Source organism: Neomonachus schauinslandi, chromosome 14 (assembly GCF_002201575.2).
Source record: "Neomonachus schauinslandi chromosome 14, ASM220157v2, whole genome shotgun sequence".
Taxonomy (NCBI): domain Eukaryota; kingdom Metazoa; phylum Chordata; class Mammalia; order Carnivora; family Phocidae; genus Neomonachus; species Neomonachus schauinslandi.
Window position 1 is genome coordinate 27,038,905 of NC_058416.1, and position 16,592 is coordinate 27,055,496.

Genomic DNA, 16,592 nt, shown 5'->3' on the forward strand with positions numbered 1-16,592 from the left:
GACAAGAATTGGAGGGGACAAGAATTGGAGGAACCTCACCAAGTGAGGTTCAAGGAGAGAATTGTTCCCTCCCAGCTCAGGTTCTCAGCAGGTTAAAGATCAGGCTTCAGGGCTGTGGATATGTGGGGGTGTCCTCTGTGGGCGCCCTGCAACATTCTGCATCATGTCATCTCTAGATGGCAGCTGCTGGGCAGGATTCAAGATAGGGACTGGGTGAAATTAAGTTTTCTCCTTATCTCCCCCACCTCACTCCTTTGCCCTGAGTGACTTCCCTGGGACTTTGAGCTTTAGGAAATGTGAATCAAGTTGCTTTCTGACATACTTAGTGAGACTCTAGTATGTGCTCAGCAAAGTGTGCTAGGGGCTGTTTTGGGGGGCTATACATGAGAAGGAGGTCCTGCCCCAGACCTTTTTTAAATTCTTGAAGAACTTGGAAGCCTCACCTGCAGTAAACAGCTAACCATGCAAGGCGATAAATGGTAAACTTGGAAATCATTGACACAGACAACATGGCAGAGCCAAGGAATGCAGAGGAGAAAGCCCCTGGGGGCTAGGACATTAGGAAAGGCCCTAGGGAGGAGGTGGGCAGGCAGAGGGCATGGAACTCTGGGCCTCAATTAAAACAGTTTCAGTTTATTTTTATTGAGGTATAATTGACATAAAACATTATATTAGTTTCAGGTGTACAAAATAATGATTTGGTATGTGTATCTATTGAGAAATGAGCATCATAAAAAGTCTAGTTAACATCCATCACCATATAATGACACATTTTTTTCTTGTGATAAGAACTTTTAAGATCTACTCTCTCAGCACCTTTCAGATACGCAGTACAGTATCATTAACTATAGTTGCCATGCTGTACATTACAGGTCATGATTTATTTATCTTATAACCAAAGGTTTGTACCTTTTGACCCATTTTGTATACTCCCTATACCCCACTTCTGGCAACCACTAATCTGTTCTCTGTATCTATGGGTTTGGGGTTGTTTTGTTTTGGTTTGGGGGATTTTTCGGGGTGTTTTTGTGTTTTTTTTGTTGTTTGTTTTTTGGATTCCACATTATCAGTGGAATCGTGCTGTATTTGTCTTTCTGTGACTGGCCTATTTTAGTTAGCATGATGCCCTCAGGGTCCATCCATGTTATTGCAAATGTCAAGATTCCCTTCTTTTTTGTGGCTGAATAATATTCAATTATATATTTATGTATGTTTGTGTGCGTGTGTGTGAGTGTGTATACTTCTTTATCTATTCTTCCATTGATGGACACTTAGCTTTTTCCATGTCTTGGCTATTGTAAATAATGCTGCAATAAACATGGGGGTACAGATACCTTTTTGAGTTACTGAAACACCTCTAATTTTTATGAACTTCACATATTGGGCATAAGAAATCTGAACAAAATTCTCCTACATAAAAAATAAAAAGTCATTGAAGGAAGGGGAAAGGGAAAGGAAAATCGCCTCAGCCCTTGGAATTGTTAGCACCCAAAGAAAGTCTAGAGGAGTCTTCCTTCCTGCACCACACAGCAACCCCTGTCCTTCGCTCCTTCACTCTAAGGCAGGCTCCAGCTGGGGAGACCTAGGCAGAGCTCAGCCTGTTGTGTAGTTTACATTGAGCCCCATCCCCCCGCAAGGCCATGGCCAGGGCTGAGGCATTTGGAGGTTACAGTGCATGGGGTTCTGCGAATAGGGGAAAGATACAGGAAGCAATACAGATCTTTAAGTAAGGTAACCACTAAGCATGCATTTGCTGGCTACTCTCAGTGCTCTAGTTTTTGCACTGGTTATGGCCCTGATAATTTACATATAAATTTGATTTTCATTTGCAGAATGTATTTTCCCCAGTGAATTTTTACACTGTGATGAAGTGTGGAGAACAGATTGGAGAGGGCAGAGTAGATGTGCAGTGGGCCCAGTAAGAAGCATTTCAATATCCAGGGGAGATGGGCTGGTGGTCTGGTTCAGTGTGGCATCTGGATTGGGGCTGATTCCTGCATCCCAAGGCAGCATGTTAGTAGATAAAAACAGAAGTTCCCTCTACCTGATTTACGCTGTGCACACCGTTTAGCAATGACCATTTGACTTTTCTTTTCAGCTTTATTGAGCTATAACTGACACGCAACACTGTCTAAGTTTAAGGTGTGCGGTGCCTTAACTTGATGCGCATGGATACTGGCAATGACCATTTGGACCCAATGTCAGGCAGCTTGTTTCTTGCTGTGTTCTTGACAGCAATGGTGACACCTCAGGCCCTGTTGGAGGGAAGGGTGGGTGGTGTGGTAGCTACCTTGGGGCCTTTGTTCTTCTCTCTTCGGGATCCTAATGAGCCGAGGCTTTCTCTGTCCTCCTTCCCAGGTAACAAGTATGAAGTCAGGGTGTACACTGGTGATGTCATTGGTGCGGGGACCGATGCTGACGTGTTCATCAATATCTTTGGAGAGTATGGAGACACAGGTAAGAAATCCTTTCTTCCCAAGCTGTGCCCAGTTCTGCTTCTTAGGTGGGCTGTTCCCCCCCACGCCTGGCAGAGGAAGGCAGCTCCAGTCTCCTCTGTTGAGCTGCAATTCTGCTTGCGGCGTGGTTGTTCATGGCCTTCCCTGGGCAGCCAGGTGCCCATCTTGTAAAATCTATGTGTGTGATGTGTTTTCAGAATATGGTGTGGGGTCTGCGGTCTATTTACACTTGTCCTTCATCTGAGACTATGAACAGACCCAAGCTTGACATCACCAAGACACTCATTCTTACTTTCTCTATCTCCTTAAGCTCCATGGCCATCTTGCGTTATATTGTGAATGTGGCTGGGCATGGCCTGATTCAGTGCAGTGGTTTGGTGCAGAGTAGAATGGAGCCAGGGATAGATAATTAGACTTGTCTTCATAGGTGAAGCAAGAACTGAAGACAAAAGCATGGCCACAAGTATTGGGAGGACATTCAGGCGAGTAGAACTGAGACAGGTGGTTCTCTCCTGCTTCCTCGAAGTTAATGAAATAACACAGGAGTCAGAAAAGCTACTGAGATCCGAATTTTGGATGCAATGTATTAAAGAATTCAAAATGCACTGCTGAGTTTAAGGGAAAAAAAGATCTCCAGGGTGCCAGAAATGAAGAGGGAACTCAAAACCAAAGTATTAGGTATGAATTGGTGCTATGGCATTTGGAAGGAGGGAGCTTTCATGTTCAACAATCTACAGGATAGATTTCCGTACCCATTTGGGGTCAGAAAATAAGATTGTGTCCTGCATGAAGCAAGATAGGCAAAATTAGAACCGCAGGTAAAGCCAGGAGCCCTGAAGGTTCACAGGAACATCTTCAGCGAAAAAGGTCAGGAAAAAGTTTGCTTATCAGTACAATAACCTTATCTCCACAAGAGCTCTAGATTAAAAAGACAGAGTTGTTGAGAAATTGATACCTTCTGCTCACACTCATGTGGGCTTGACATGTGATTTTACACTACAAGTGTGGTTTGGGGACCTCCCCTCCCCAAGCACAGAAATTGGCTCCATGCCAGTAATACCTTTGGTGCTTGCAGAAGCATTTGCAAGACTGCATGAGATTCCCAAAGATAAGGTACTGGAGATGAGTTCACTTTCCAAAACTACAAAACACTCGAGGACATAATCCCCCATGACTAAACATCAGTGGACACAACAGTCAGTAAGAGTAAATGCTCAAGAATTTCAGATAATAGGGGCACCTGGGTGGCTTAGTCATTAAGTGTCTGCCTTCGGCTCAGGTCATGGTCCCAGGGTCCTGGGATCAAGCCCCACATCGGTCGGGCTCCCTGCTCGGCGGGAAGCCTGCTTCTCCCTCTCCCACTCCCCCTGCTTGTATTCCCTCTCTCCCCGTGTCTTTCTCTGTCAAATAAATATATAAAATCTTTTAAAAATTTTCAGATAATAGAGTAATCTGAGAAAAGCTATAGTTTAAATATGTTTAAATGGACTACAGACATGAACAAAACAATTGAAGAAAACAACAAGGCACCATGAAAAGTATATAAAACAGAAATATAGGAAATGAAAATATAGTTACTAAATATAAACACTTAATGCATGTGTTAAACAACACAGTTAGAAACCACTGAATAGAGACTTATGAACTGTAACACAAATATGAACAAAATACTCAGAGCAGAGACATGAAGAGGAAAATACAAATGAGAGGTCATGATTCATGAAGGACAGAATAAATTCTGATAGATGTTGAATAGGAGTTCCAATAGAGAATAGAATAGGTGAAAGAAAATACTTGAAAAGATAATGGCTGAAACTTCTTCAAAATCGAGCAAAGATATGAATTTTCAGACTAAAGTAACAGAAGGAGTCACTGAGCAGGATAAAGGAAAACAAATCCACATTTAGATACATTGTGGGGAAACCAAAGGCAAAGAGAAAGATCTTAAAGGTAACCAGATTTGGCAGATTATCTTCTACAAAACCAATTAGAAGGATAGTAAATTCCTATCAGCTACTTATACAAGGTCATAAGTTCATGGAATAATAGATTTAATGTTCTGAGCAAGAATATATATCAGTCTAGAATTCTGTGTCCAGCTCGGCTGTCATTCCAGAGTGAGGGCAAAATTAGTGAATTGCCACACAAACAAAGAAAAATAGGGTTTACCATTCATAGACCTATACTTAAACAGCTGCTGAAGAATATACTTTAAGAAAAAAGAAATCATACCCACAAGAAAGGTGAAGCAAGAAAATAATTGAGGAAAATATTGATATTGATGTAACAAAGCTAAGCAAGCATTGACTATAGTAAACAATAATAACTATCATCAGGGCATGAGAAAATGTGGACCCAAAATACTAGAACACGATCATCTTTGAGAAGGAAGGTAAATAATGAAAGTTAAAATATAATTAAGTTCTTGGTCACAGCTCATCCCCAAGCGGTAGGAGAGTATAGGTATTGATGAACTTTAGACTTCAATAAGTCAAGTATGCATATTAAAATTGTAAAAGTAACCCCCCCATAAGAAATGTATAACTTCTAAACCAGTAGAGGGAATAAAAGGGAATAAAGCCTCAATCAATCCAATAGAAGGCAGGAAATGAGGAAAGAGAAGCAAAGAAAAAGTATGGCTAATAATAAAAAATAAAATAAATGTACAAATAATCACAATAAATAGAAATAAACCAAACTCATCAGTTAAAGGATAGGTATTCTCATATTAAATGAAAAGAAATAAAATCCAGCTTAAGCATGGGATGCAGAAGGGCTGAAAATAAATAGAATGCAATGATGTCTATCAGGAGCATATCAACAACACAGAAGAAGGTGGCATAGCTGTATTATTATCGGTCAAATTAAACTTTAAGGCAAAAACACTCTGTTAGAAATAAAAAATATATCAGACAATGATGAAAGGAAAATTAACCTGGAAGATGTGAAAATTCTGAACTGGTATAAATTTTACAACGTATTCCCAAAATACGTGAAGCGCATCATGAACACAGCACTTAGCTCAGGCTGCCACCTCGTGGGGACCAATTCAGTTCATCCTCACAGCGGACCCTATGCAATGGTGCTGTTCGCATCCCCACTGTGTGGATGACGAACCTGAGACAGAGAGATATGCACTGTGATGTTATTCTTGTAAATTCTAAAATATGTAAAAAATAGTACATTTTCTCTATGAATACATCCACCTGCAAACCAAAATTCACGGAGACGATACAGGTCACTTGTGGGTGGGGTTTATTTGCGGTAGGGAGTAGGAGAGTCGGGTGGCCAGTGAGACTTTAGACCTACCTGTTATCTCGTCTTTAAAAAAGAAAGGTCTGAGCCAATTAGGCAGAGTGTTAGGACCTGTTCTGCCTCTGAAATCTGGTGGTGGGCATATGGGTTTCTTATACTACTTTCTATATGTTTGAATGGTTGCAGTTCAAAATGTAGAAAGATGTAAAGAATTAAATTTTAGGAAAGAAAGCAAATGGATGGCATCAGCATGAAGCTGTAAGTGTTAATATGACCTGCAGGCTTGGGGACATAATAGTGGAAAATTGCAAAGTAGAAAGAACAGGTTAGAATGGATCCTAATGATGTGCTTATCACCCACGTGACTTCTGGCATGTTATCGGGCTTCTCTAAGCCTGTTTCTTCATCCACAAGACAGAATTAATAATACCCCCTCTTGGATTGTGGTGACAAATAGAAAGAAAAGAAAAAAAAAAATCTATGTGGAACTAGGATGTCTGATGGTAGCTGTCATTGCTGTTTTCCAGAAAAGGAGGTAGGCCTAAGGACGTCTCTTGGCTGTCAGGGGCCCAGCACAGCCCTGGACCAACTTCCACGGCCATGCTCCCAGTTCAGGACAAGAGGCTGGGACAAGCCCGGCAGGACCTCAGCTCTAAGGATGGGGGTGCACATGGGGTTACCAGGATGGAAACTCCAGACTAAGGCAGGAAGCAGAAACCCAGTTATGGGACCTGGGCACAAGCCACACGCAGGGCAAGCTTCTCCCTTGACTGGAGGTTGGAGGGATTTACAGAGCCCAGAAATCTCAGGGTTGACTTCTTCAAAAAATTTAACGTTGTCGTTAGAGTAGTTTTAGGTTCACAGCAAAATGGAGTGGAGGGACCTGTCCCTGCCCCACCCCCCACCACCTCCCACCTTGTTGACTTTTGAGACCACCCTCCAGTGGGCAGACCATTAAGCTTAGAAATGGTTTTTTCTCCTCCTCTGGTCTCCTTTGTAAGTTTCTTGCCTGTGTGTGTATACAGGGGAGCGCAGGCTGGAAAATGAAAAGGACAACTTTGAAAGGGGAGCTGAAGACAAGTTCACGCTAGATGCTCCGGATCTGGGGCAGCTGATAAAGATCAATGTTGGCCACAACAACAAGGGCGGGTCTGCAGGTTGGTTCCTGTCCAAGGTAGGTTTGGCTGCCTGTCCGTGGTCCCTGTGGCCTGGGAGGGGAATTCTGGCTCTTCAGGGGGCATATTTCAGCCTAACCTCCCTCTCTTGGTCTATCTGTCTCCACTCTTCTGCCAAAGCCTCCTGGCCAACCATGCTGCCTGACTCCCAGCCTCCCAGACCCTGCACATGTTACCACCTTCCCCAAAAGCCCGGGGCTCCCATCCAAAGGTAGGCAGGGCCTGATCGTCCTTCAAGACTCAAGCTCTCCCTGACTCTGGCCCACCAGAACCTCTCCTTCCTGTGAATGCTTATAACCCTGCCTGCTTAGGGCGTTCATTGGACCCTAATCATAAGCTTTCTTGTGACTTATCTTGGGCTGTTGCCTTGCAACATCTGCATTTAGGTGCCTCATAATCTTACCAACCCAGGACGAAGGTAGGAAGCAAGAAGAAAACAAAAAGGCTTCTGAGGAGCTAACACTTATCTGATTCAAAGTTTGTGAGGAGACCTCATGCCTCTGGCTCTCTCTTGCCTTGCCCTGATTTTGAAGGCAAGACCCCTCAGACTCTCTCTCAGCCTAGTGCTCATTATAATCTCTTCTAGCAAACTCTTGCCTACAATTTTAAACCTACAGCAAAAGATTAGAGAGGGAAAGAGTCATTGTATTAGGTAGGGCTATTGAGGACTGTAATGGGGACCTTCTTCTTCTTCTTCTTTGAAGAAGATATAAAAAGCCAAAAGAATATTCAAAATCCACAGAAGTCTGAGGTCACTTAGAAAATGGGCTACGATCCCATATATCTCCCTTCATGAGGCTATCAGTAGATTTCAGCCCATTACAGAAGGATAGGGAAAGGTTATTATAGAATATGTATTTGAAAAATATTTTGAAAAAGATCTTATTGCTTAAAACAGAAACCACTCCGACTTACAACAATTTGACTGCAGAATGAGGCTGCCCGATAGGTGAGGTTTTGTTATTGCTTAACTTCATTACCTTCTTATATCAGCAGTGTTTGACTGCAATTATCAGACGATTGAAGTGCAGTGTTACATAACCAGGGCTTATTTTTCTCATTTCACACAAAATCCAGATGTGGTCAGCTCAGGGCTGGTGCAGCTGCTTTTAGGACAGCTGCTGTCTTGCTGTGTCACCATCCTGAGCACTGTGGCTTTCATCCCCCACCTTGTTGCCTCATGATCACATGATGGCTGCTGAATCTCTAGCCATCTTATCTGTGTTCCAGGCAGGAAGAGAAGGGAAGACCAAAGGGGAAAACCTATTTTTTTTTTTTTTTTTTTTGGCAAGCCTTGCTTTATTTTGAAAGACACAATGCCCTCCTTGGGCCTTCTGCCTACATTTCATGAGTCAGAAATGAGTCGTGTGGTCACCCTAGCTACAGTGGAAAGTAGGACAAGTGGCTGGCTTTCCAGTCTTTATAGTAGAAGTAGGCTAGGAAAGGGCTGAGTGAGCATCCTCGCATGTCTGCCGCACTCCTTTCCATAACTAGGCTGGACATTCCTCGAGGGCACTGCCCCAGCTCTTGGCCTGGAATGGGGCATGAATTGGTGAAGTGAGGAGTGGCCAAGGTTCCTCTGGAAAGGAGGGGGCTTGCCTGGCTCTAAGAGCCGAGAGCCTGGTGCTGAACAGGGTTCCAGGAGGCTAAATGCTGCTTGGATTGGCGAAGAAATGGGGCAGGAGTCCAGAACCCTAAGTAGCCAGTGAGCAGGCAGGGGTGTGTCCTCAGGGAGGAGGAGGGAGAAGAGGCAGATGTGTTTTATGACCGCAGCCACGTTCCTCCATCCTGGGAAGGAACACAGTCTGAGTGAAGACCCAGGGTTAGTGCACAGAGCTGCAAGGTACACCCCAGAGCCTGATGTGGCCTTGGCAAGGTTTTGCAGTTGCACCTCCCACCCCCGGGTCAGGTTCCTTCTTGGTCACATGGGCCCACTCATCCGATGTGCTCTCTTCAGAAACTTCACGAACGAGGTGGGTTTGCACGCCAGAACAGGCCCCTTTATTGTGTTCATGCTCAAAGGAAAGGACAGCTTGGCAGAGTGAGAACATGTTTTTTTCCTTTTCTTTTTGTCCCTTTAAGATGTTGGAAATTGCATACCATTGCCTTCTGAAATTTGATGTTGAAGCCAAGGGGATTTTTGTTTCTTTCAAGATGATCTGTTTTATTTTATTTTATTTTTTTCAGCCAGAATCCTTGCAGAATTTTTTCTTTATATTTATAATAAAAAGTCTAGAAGAGGGGGGCTGTGTTAGTTCCTTTATACCCTCATCCTCTTTCCCTTCTTCCCTCCCTCCCTTCCTTTTGCTTTTGTTTTTAATTTCTTAGGGACATGATGAGTCTTTGATGCAAAGGATGTTTATTTATTTATTTATTTATTATTTATTTATTTATTTATAGCTCAAAAAAAGAGATCTCCTATTATATACCAGATTCTTGCTTGGATGGCATCTGTTCTGGCCTCTTCTTCGGGAGCACCAGTTAGCCATTTATAGGATCTCCGTTCTCTGCTTTGCAAAGCGTTCAGCTTCCCTCTGGCCCCTTCCATCCTCTGTGCTTTGCATCCTGTGAGAACGTATCACCTTCCCCCACCCTGTCATTGATTGACTCTTCCAAACTACCAGGTCCCTTCCTTTCTCCTGTCAATGTGCATTTTAATTCTGAATGTTTCTATTATTTTTTTCTTCCTATAAAAGTAGTACATATTCATTGTAAAAAGTTAGGAAATACACATAAACAAAAAATGAGATAAACCTAAACCACCATGATTTCACCACCCAGAGATAACCAGTGAGCATATCTCGGTGCAGATCCTCCAGATATTTTTCTGTGAAATCATTTTTTATAAAATGGGGTCATCGTAAACAGTGTTTTACAAGCCGCTCTGTTTCCACTTTGAAATAGAGCATGCAGATGTCCCCGTGTTATTTAAACAGAATGACACGAAGGTTTTACAATGTAATGTTTTAGTGAGTGCTCCAGTATTTCCATGCACAGATACATCCTGACTGATTAAACCGATCTTCCTTTGTTGAACATCCTTTTCCTCAGCATTCCTGAGAGTATAAAGAGTGCAGTGACACACATCCTTATAGCTTATCTTTATGCACAGCTAAGATCACTTCTTACGATAAATTCCCAGGAGTTGCTTAAAGGACTCGCAGGATGGTGAGAACTTTGACGGATTTGCTGCTTTTTGGTTCTCTTGATACCTTTCCTTTTTCAACCTGGTTCCCTTTTAATATCACCTTTTGCCTTTTCCATGCAGCCCCTGCTATCCTTAAAGATGTTTAGTCCTATTTCATAAAGACCAAATCTTGTATTCCATGAAGCATGCCCACTTTCCTGAATCCTTGTACTGTATGCTGTGTGAGACCCTTGGCAGAGTTCTGCTCTTCTTTTGATTCTTGGAATGATGTTTCCACCTTTCCTCCCGCCCTCCCCCTCTCCCTTTTTTCTTTCCTTTTTCTTTTCTTATTTGCTAGGCAGACACTGTTTTGAACCAGAAGGCCAAGCAGGCTACTTTCAGTGTGAGATTGGTTATTCTCTTTGCAGCTGTATCATGTGCAGGGGTGAGTTCAGGGACCTACTTCCTGCTCCGCCCACCGCCCAGTACCAAGGCGGTTGTCCCTCTCCAAGTTTTGCTGCTTTCTGAAAACCTCCTAACAGCCTATTCCTATACCTTAAGCCAAACCAAAATCCTTCCTGGGGATAAGACAAAAAATTAACTCAAGCACTTTGTAGGCCATTGTGCCTGGATTTCCTAGCTATTTTCCTGAGGAAGGGAGGAAGGAAGACTTTAGGTCCCAGGCAGGGTGAGTGCAAGCTGGAAGCCAGAGGCTAGGGGAAGGCGCTCTGTGACTACGCCGTGGGCAGCCAGCTCTAGCGTCCTGCCTCCCCTGCCTCGCACCTCGTGCTGCCCCTCCTTAGTTCACTCCAACTGATCTGCTGGCCCTCAGCTCCCAGGGATGCCAGTTAAAGGGGCTACTGAACTGGCCATGTTTCCAGATTTGACACTTGCACAGTAAGTGCTCCTGGTCCTCGAAGTTGCCAGGCTGGTTGCCTTGGACTTCACATGACAACCGCCCCTTAGGTATTTACGTTTAAGGGCTTGGTGGGATAAATCTAAAATCCAGTGTAATTAACTCATTCATAGGCGGTCGCCCCTCTAGTCGGCTGCCCATGTGTGCGTCTCAGCCCAGGCAGATGGGCTTCAAGGTGACCCACACACTCCTTCTCCCCCTGCCTCTCCCTCTCCCGGAGTTGGAGGGCTGGCATCCTCACCTCCCCCAGCTCTTGCCCCCACCCAGGGCTTGGGCCCCCACGTCTCGTTAGCTCACAATCTTGATCAACTCAAATGGTCTATGCAGTTCAAAGACCACTTAGGAAGAGCAATAGTCACAAGATGGAACATCATGCACCAATGGGTCCTGTCCTTGGTCCATCTGCTGCAGTAAAGAGACTGGCCCAAGGCCCTGCAGCTCTTCAGTGGCAGGCCTGGTACGTGCCCCAGGTCCTCTGGACTCCCAGTCTGGATTCCCTCCACGATGTCACGTGTTAGACAGTCCACATGGGGATATCGCCTGCTGCGTGCTGCTGGGGATATGAGCACAGCCTGCATCACTGGCCTTGGCAGGACGAGGAGACAGGCTCATGGAGTTGATTTCAGGGATGTCAAGAAGCTCAGTGTGTCCTTCTGTTACCAATGAAAACTCAACAGTCAAACATTTATGCGGCTACCAACAGCAGCTGTTATGATAAACACTGTTCTGCTCCTTAAAAGAGTAAGACAAGTCCCTAAAATAATCATACCTACAGTACCCTTATATCCCAAACTTTCAGGGACAGCCCAGCTTTCAATGAACAAACATTCTGTCTTGCGAGTCCCACAATTAGAGTAGTGTCAATCAGACCAACTTTCCCGGTTTGAAGACCAGAAATCAGAATTACCATGAGTTTAATGCAAAACAGGAGGAGATAAAAGACTTGAGTAAGGTACAAATGAAGGTTGTGGGGGTGAGCTGTGTCTCACGGGGCCTCAGGGGTCCACTGGAGCTGGGCCATGAAGATGGGTAAGGTTTTGCCAGGAGGGGCAGGGAGGAGGACTCCTGTGGGCAGATGAGGAGGAGCCAGAGAGTAGGGCAGGGATATTGAGTAGCTCTGGGCCAGAGCACAGGGCTCAGAGGACTGAGAAGTGGGAAATAATATTAGGGAGGTAGGTGTGGGAAGGACCTTTGCAGATCCTGATCATAATAAGCCATCAGAGGTCTTTATTGACTGAGGTGGAGCAGTGGTCTGAGGTGGTGATGAGAGAGTAGGTGTATGGGTGGGCTCAGAGGAGAGGAGGTGCAGAGGAAGAAGAGAATGTTAGGGTGTCACCATTCAGATGCTGCCATTTACAGTTATTTATATTATGTGACAGAGTTTTTCAGTGTGATGACTGAGACCTGGAGCCTGGGGGTAAGGATAGCCTCGTGACAGGGAGATCTCACCTTCCTTTGGTGGGCCTCAGTTTCCCCCATAGAACATTCTCTCACTCTTCCATGAGCCCAGGTCTTCCCTGCTAACTCCTAGATGCTGAGATTTATTTTAAAGTGGGTTCATAAGCTCCAAAAATCTTCCTCCTTTTTTTCTTCTGTGTCAAAACTTACCTGTCCTTTGCCCTATGATCTTAGAACTCTAACAGGAAGGCACAGTTCAGCAATGGCTCTGGGAATGTCACGATGGCAGCTCACAGGTCATGGGCCACTTTTACTGGATAACCTAATATGCATTTTTAAAGGGAAGATTGAAAACTCCTTGAAGGCAGAGGTTTGTTTTACGTGCATTGCCTGCTCCCGTGGCTGGTTCACAGCAGGCTGGTACACAGCGGGTCCACCCTTCGTGGACCCCCAAGACTGTGTGTATCTTGGGTACCTTGGCACGTGGGCGGGAGGGAGGAGACCCTTCATCCTCCTCACATTGTTCTGTGTGTGGCGGACGGTTCACTTTTGCACAGAACAGGCCTCTGTTGCCATCAGGTTATATAAAATCGGTGGAAGTTCTTCCAGTATAGAGCGCGGAGAGCTGCTATGAATCCCGGTTGACACTCCACATTGATCTAAAATCTGCTGACTCCAGGCCCCACTCCATGTGCTCACGCCTGCGTGTTTACCCTGTAAGGGGTGGGGGGCGGGTAGAAATGAAAGCCCTGAGGCCCCCGATCATTTGGGTGTGTCTGTGAACCTCAGTAAAGAACAGGGAAGAGAGGACCCCTGCTTGGCGGCTCCACCTTTTCCTCCTCTCCTTCGGGATAGTGTAACCTTCTTGGCTTTTCCCACTGGCTGGTCTTGCCTTCTGACTCGGCTGTGGCCTTGTTGCTGCTGAAGACAGTGGGCTCCAGCATGGACAGGCCTCACCACCCCGGGGGGCCCGTGACCCCGGCTTTCCTTCTCGCCTCTGAGAAGGCGAGCCCTGCCTGGGGGCTTGTCTTCCGATGGAGGGTATTCCCCCAGGAGATAATGGTTCTTGTTTTTTATTTGGTCATTGCTTCTGTCTGTTTCTCTTTCTCTCTGTCTCTCTCTCACACACACACTCTCTCTCTTTCTGTCTCTCTCTCTCTCTCCAGGCGTGTGCTTCTCTCAGTCATGGGGAAGGGGGTTTCTGTCTCCCCAGTCTTCTTCTACAGCGCTTTCTGCCGTTAACAACAGAATCTGTGAAGCAGCACTCTGTCTGGAACACCAACCTTTCATTCTGTTAGCAAAACCATTCCTGAGACGTCCTGAAGTCTTACAAGGAACTCCATGAAAACTCAGAGCTGTCTGAGGAGGTTGTGAACACAAGTGGGAAAGCTGCTCCCTCCTCTCTTACAAGGGACTCTTGGGTACGCCCCTCTGAGCAACAGGGGCCCTGAGTCAGCCAGGACCCACATCAGCAGAGGCCGGAATGCCTTTGGGAGGACCCTCTGCCCCCTCTCACTGGCTGGTTTCTCTGCACTGCAGCGCTTGGTCATTTCCTTCCCTGCCTCCACCCCTCTGCTCCTTCCCGCTGTGGTGTGCGTCCTAGAGGTGCTCCCAGATAGTTGGCTCTCGGGGAGCCGGCTTCCTCCAGCCTCATCTTGCAGACCTTGCGGCCACGAATTTTCACAGATAATTGTTTACACAGTTTAATATGCATCTGGAAAATTTCTAGAACTGTCCATGGACTTTCATACTTTCTGTACCAGTACTTAAGCTTTTATCTTCTCTCTCGGCCTTTCTTTGTATTTAGTATTTTTGGAAAATCTAGCTTTTAGCGTCTTGCTTGTTATTCAAAAATTTACATTTCAAATATCGTCTCTTTGTGATTCAGCTAGTTTTGTCCTGTAGGGGGTATTGAATGGTACACATTTTATTTTTCAGATTAGCTAAACTTCTCAGGTCAGGAATTTCAATCAGACGGTAGGCCAGTGGAAGGCCCTTTATTGATGGACTCCACGGGCTGTGAGGGTGGTGCTCTAGCTCTTGAAACCGTGGCTGGCACACTCGTCCGTGAACATTTAAAGACAGAGATGGTGAATCTGTACATCTAGGTTTATTAGTAGACTTGATAGCCTGTCTGATAAACCAAGTCCGATCTTCCTTCACTTTGCTTTTCCAACTCTGTGAGCCTCAGAGTAAGGGGGGTTAGGAGGCAGGTTGAAGCCTCAGACCTTTGTCATTGACTCCCCAATCTCCCCCTAACACGGAGATGAAAGTCACAGAGAAATGTGCAGATAGGAGGGTTGGGAGAGGCTGGACTTCGGCAGCGGAAGACTCTCTGGGCTATGCCACAGTGGTCTCCAGGCACTCAGCTTGAGAAGTACAGACAATCAAATCAGCAGGCTCTGAAGGGTGACTCACACCAACCAAACTCACAAGGGACTGATTTATAAACCGAAGCCTGAATACTGATTTATCTGAGGAGAGAAGCCTGGTGTGGCTTCCAGTTACTGGCTCAGGCCACTGGCTCCCACCTAGTGAGTGGTGTCCTCAGGAAGACTGTTCTTAGCCCAGAAGGTTCCTATGCGAACATGGGATTAGAACAATGTGGGATGCCTTCAGGCAGCCCATGTGTGCCCTGTTGGCACACTGCAGACACTTGGATATTAGGAAATGAGTCTTTCATTGAAATCAGAGCCCCCTCTCTCGGGCAGTCTTGGGAACACCTGGACAGACACGTCCATTTTCCAGCTTACCCTGTGTGTCCGCAGATGCTTCTGTCTGCACAGTGCTAGGAACGGAGGGCATGTTCTAGTTATTGACCAGTCTGCTTATCTTAGAGTGCGTTTTCAGTTGGGGTCCCGGGACATTTGGGAGAGCCCCTCGGCTTCTCGGTAAACTCTGAAAGACCCCCTTATCTCAGCCTCGCCAACCTAGCTCACATGTGAGTGCCCTGAGGGAAGCTTCATAAATGGCCGATTCCATTATCCTCCCTGTCAGTGACTGATGTTTTCTGACCTGATCACCAGATCCCGGGATTCTGTGTGCCTGATTTGGGGCTCATAGTTCTTGTGTGGACTCTGCTTCTCACCAAGAAGGTTAGGGTCCCAACCTTCAGCAGGTGGGGAAGATGATGCTCTTGTTGCGGTCCGCAAATCCAGGCTTCACACCCAGGTCTCACAGGACACATCCTGCCAAATTTCCTGCGTTGAGTTTTTTAAATGATCTGTAACAGAAGAGGGAAGAGTGGCTCAGTCATTCAAGTAGAAGGTCATTGCCAGTCATCCCCATGTGCCTCTCAGTGATCTGCGCCAGGTGTGTCCTTGTAAGAAGCTTAATGGGCCACTAAGAAGGTGAGAGTGTATTCTCAGAGTGCACTCAAGTGGTGGAGGGATTCGATCACCAGGTGAGCCCTCCATGACACTGGTCATTCCCTTCCTCTCTTCTCCTTCCCAGATTATCATTGAAGATATTGGGAACAAAAGGAAATACGACTTCCCCCTTAACCGCTGGCTGGCCCTGGACGAAGATGATGGCAAAATCCAAAGGGATATCTTAGTGGGCGGAGCTGAGACGACAGGTAGAACTGAAGAAGGGGGAAGTCTGATTGGCTGATACTTCACTTTGCCCGAGGCTCTGTGTTCTTGTCTGTGGGCCTGGAGGCCTGTGATCAAGTGGGAGCCAGCCACTCCTCCTGCTCTTGAAAGTGTTCTGTCCCTTTGGGCTGGAGCCTGGGGCTCTGCTGATACCAGAGGAGGTGGGGAGATGCCCCTGGGCAGGTACTAACTTCCCAGGGCAAAAGAGGTTATCCACTGCATGAAGCCGGAATGTGAACTCCTATTCCATGTGGACGTTTATGAGGATATGGATTTGCTCTTAACTCCTCCTGCTATCGAGTGCTTACTATACGCCGGGCCCTCTGCCAGGCACCTGACCCATTTCAGCTCCTTTAAACCCCACAGTGACCCTGTAACATAGGAACTGTTATTGCTCCCATTTCACAGATGAGCAAACTGAGTCACATAGATGTTAAGAGACCTGTCCAAGGTCACATAGCTGGTAAGTGACAGATCTAGGATTTGATCTGCCACCTAAATCTCTACCCTGTGTGAATTCCACAGAAAACCTGCAACTCCCAGCATGGGAGTTCATGGATGTTCCAGAACAGTGTTGTATATATGCACATCTGAGAAGGTGCTCTGCTGCATAGCCTCCTGTTGCTCACCACTGCAGAGAGAATACGTCCAAGTTCTGGGGCACAGTATGCA

General features: G+C 45.8%; 1 protein-coding gene across 2 annotated transcripts in view; it reads left to right on the forward strand.

Annotated features, from left to right (window-relative positions):
* The window catches only part of LOXHD1 (lipoxygenase homology PLAT domains 1), a 148,982-nt gene that overhangs the window by 33,531 nt on the left and 98,859 nt on the right, over window positions 1-16,592 (forward strand). For both annotated transcript variants that reach the window (XM_044921168.1, XM_021686337.2), the window contains exons 5-7: window positions 2,359-2,457; window positions 6,737-6,885; window positions 15,781-15,904. In XM_044921168.1, the coding sequence (XP_044777103.1) occupies window positions 2,359-2,457; window positions 6,737-6,885; window positions 15,781-15,904 (372 nt within the window). The remainder of the gene's footprint in view (window positions 1-2,358; window positions 2,458-6,736; window positions 6,886-15,780; window positions 15,905-16,592) is intronic.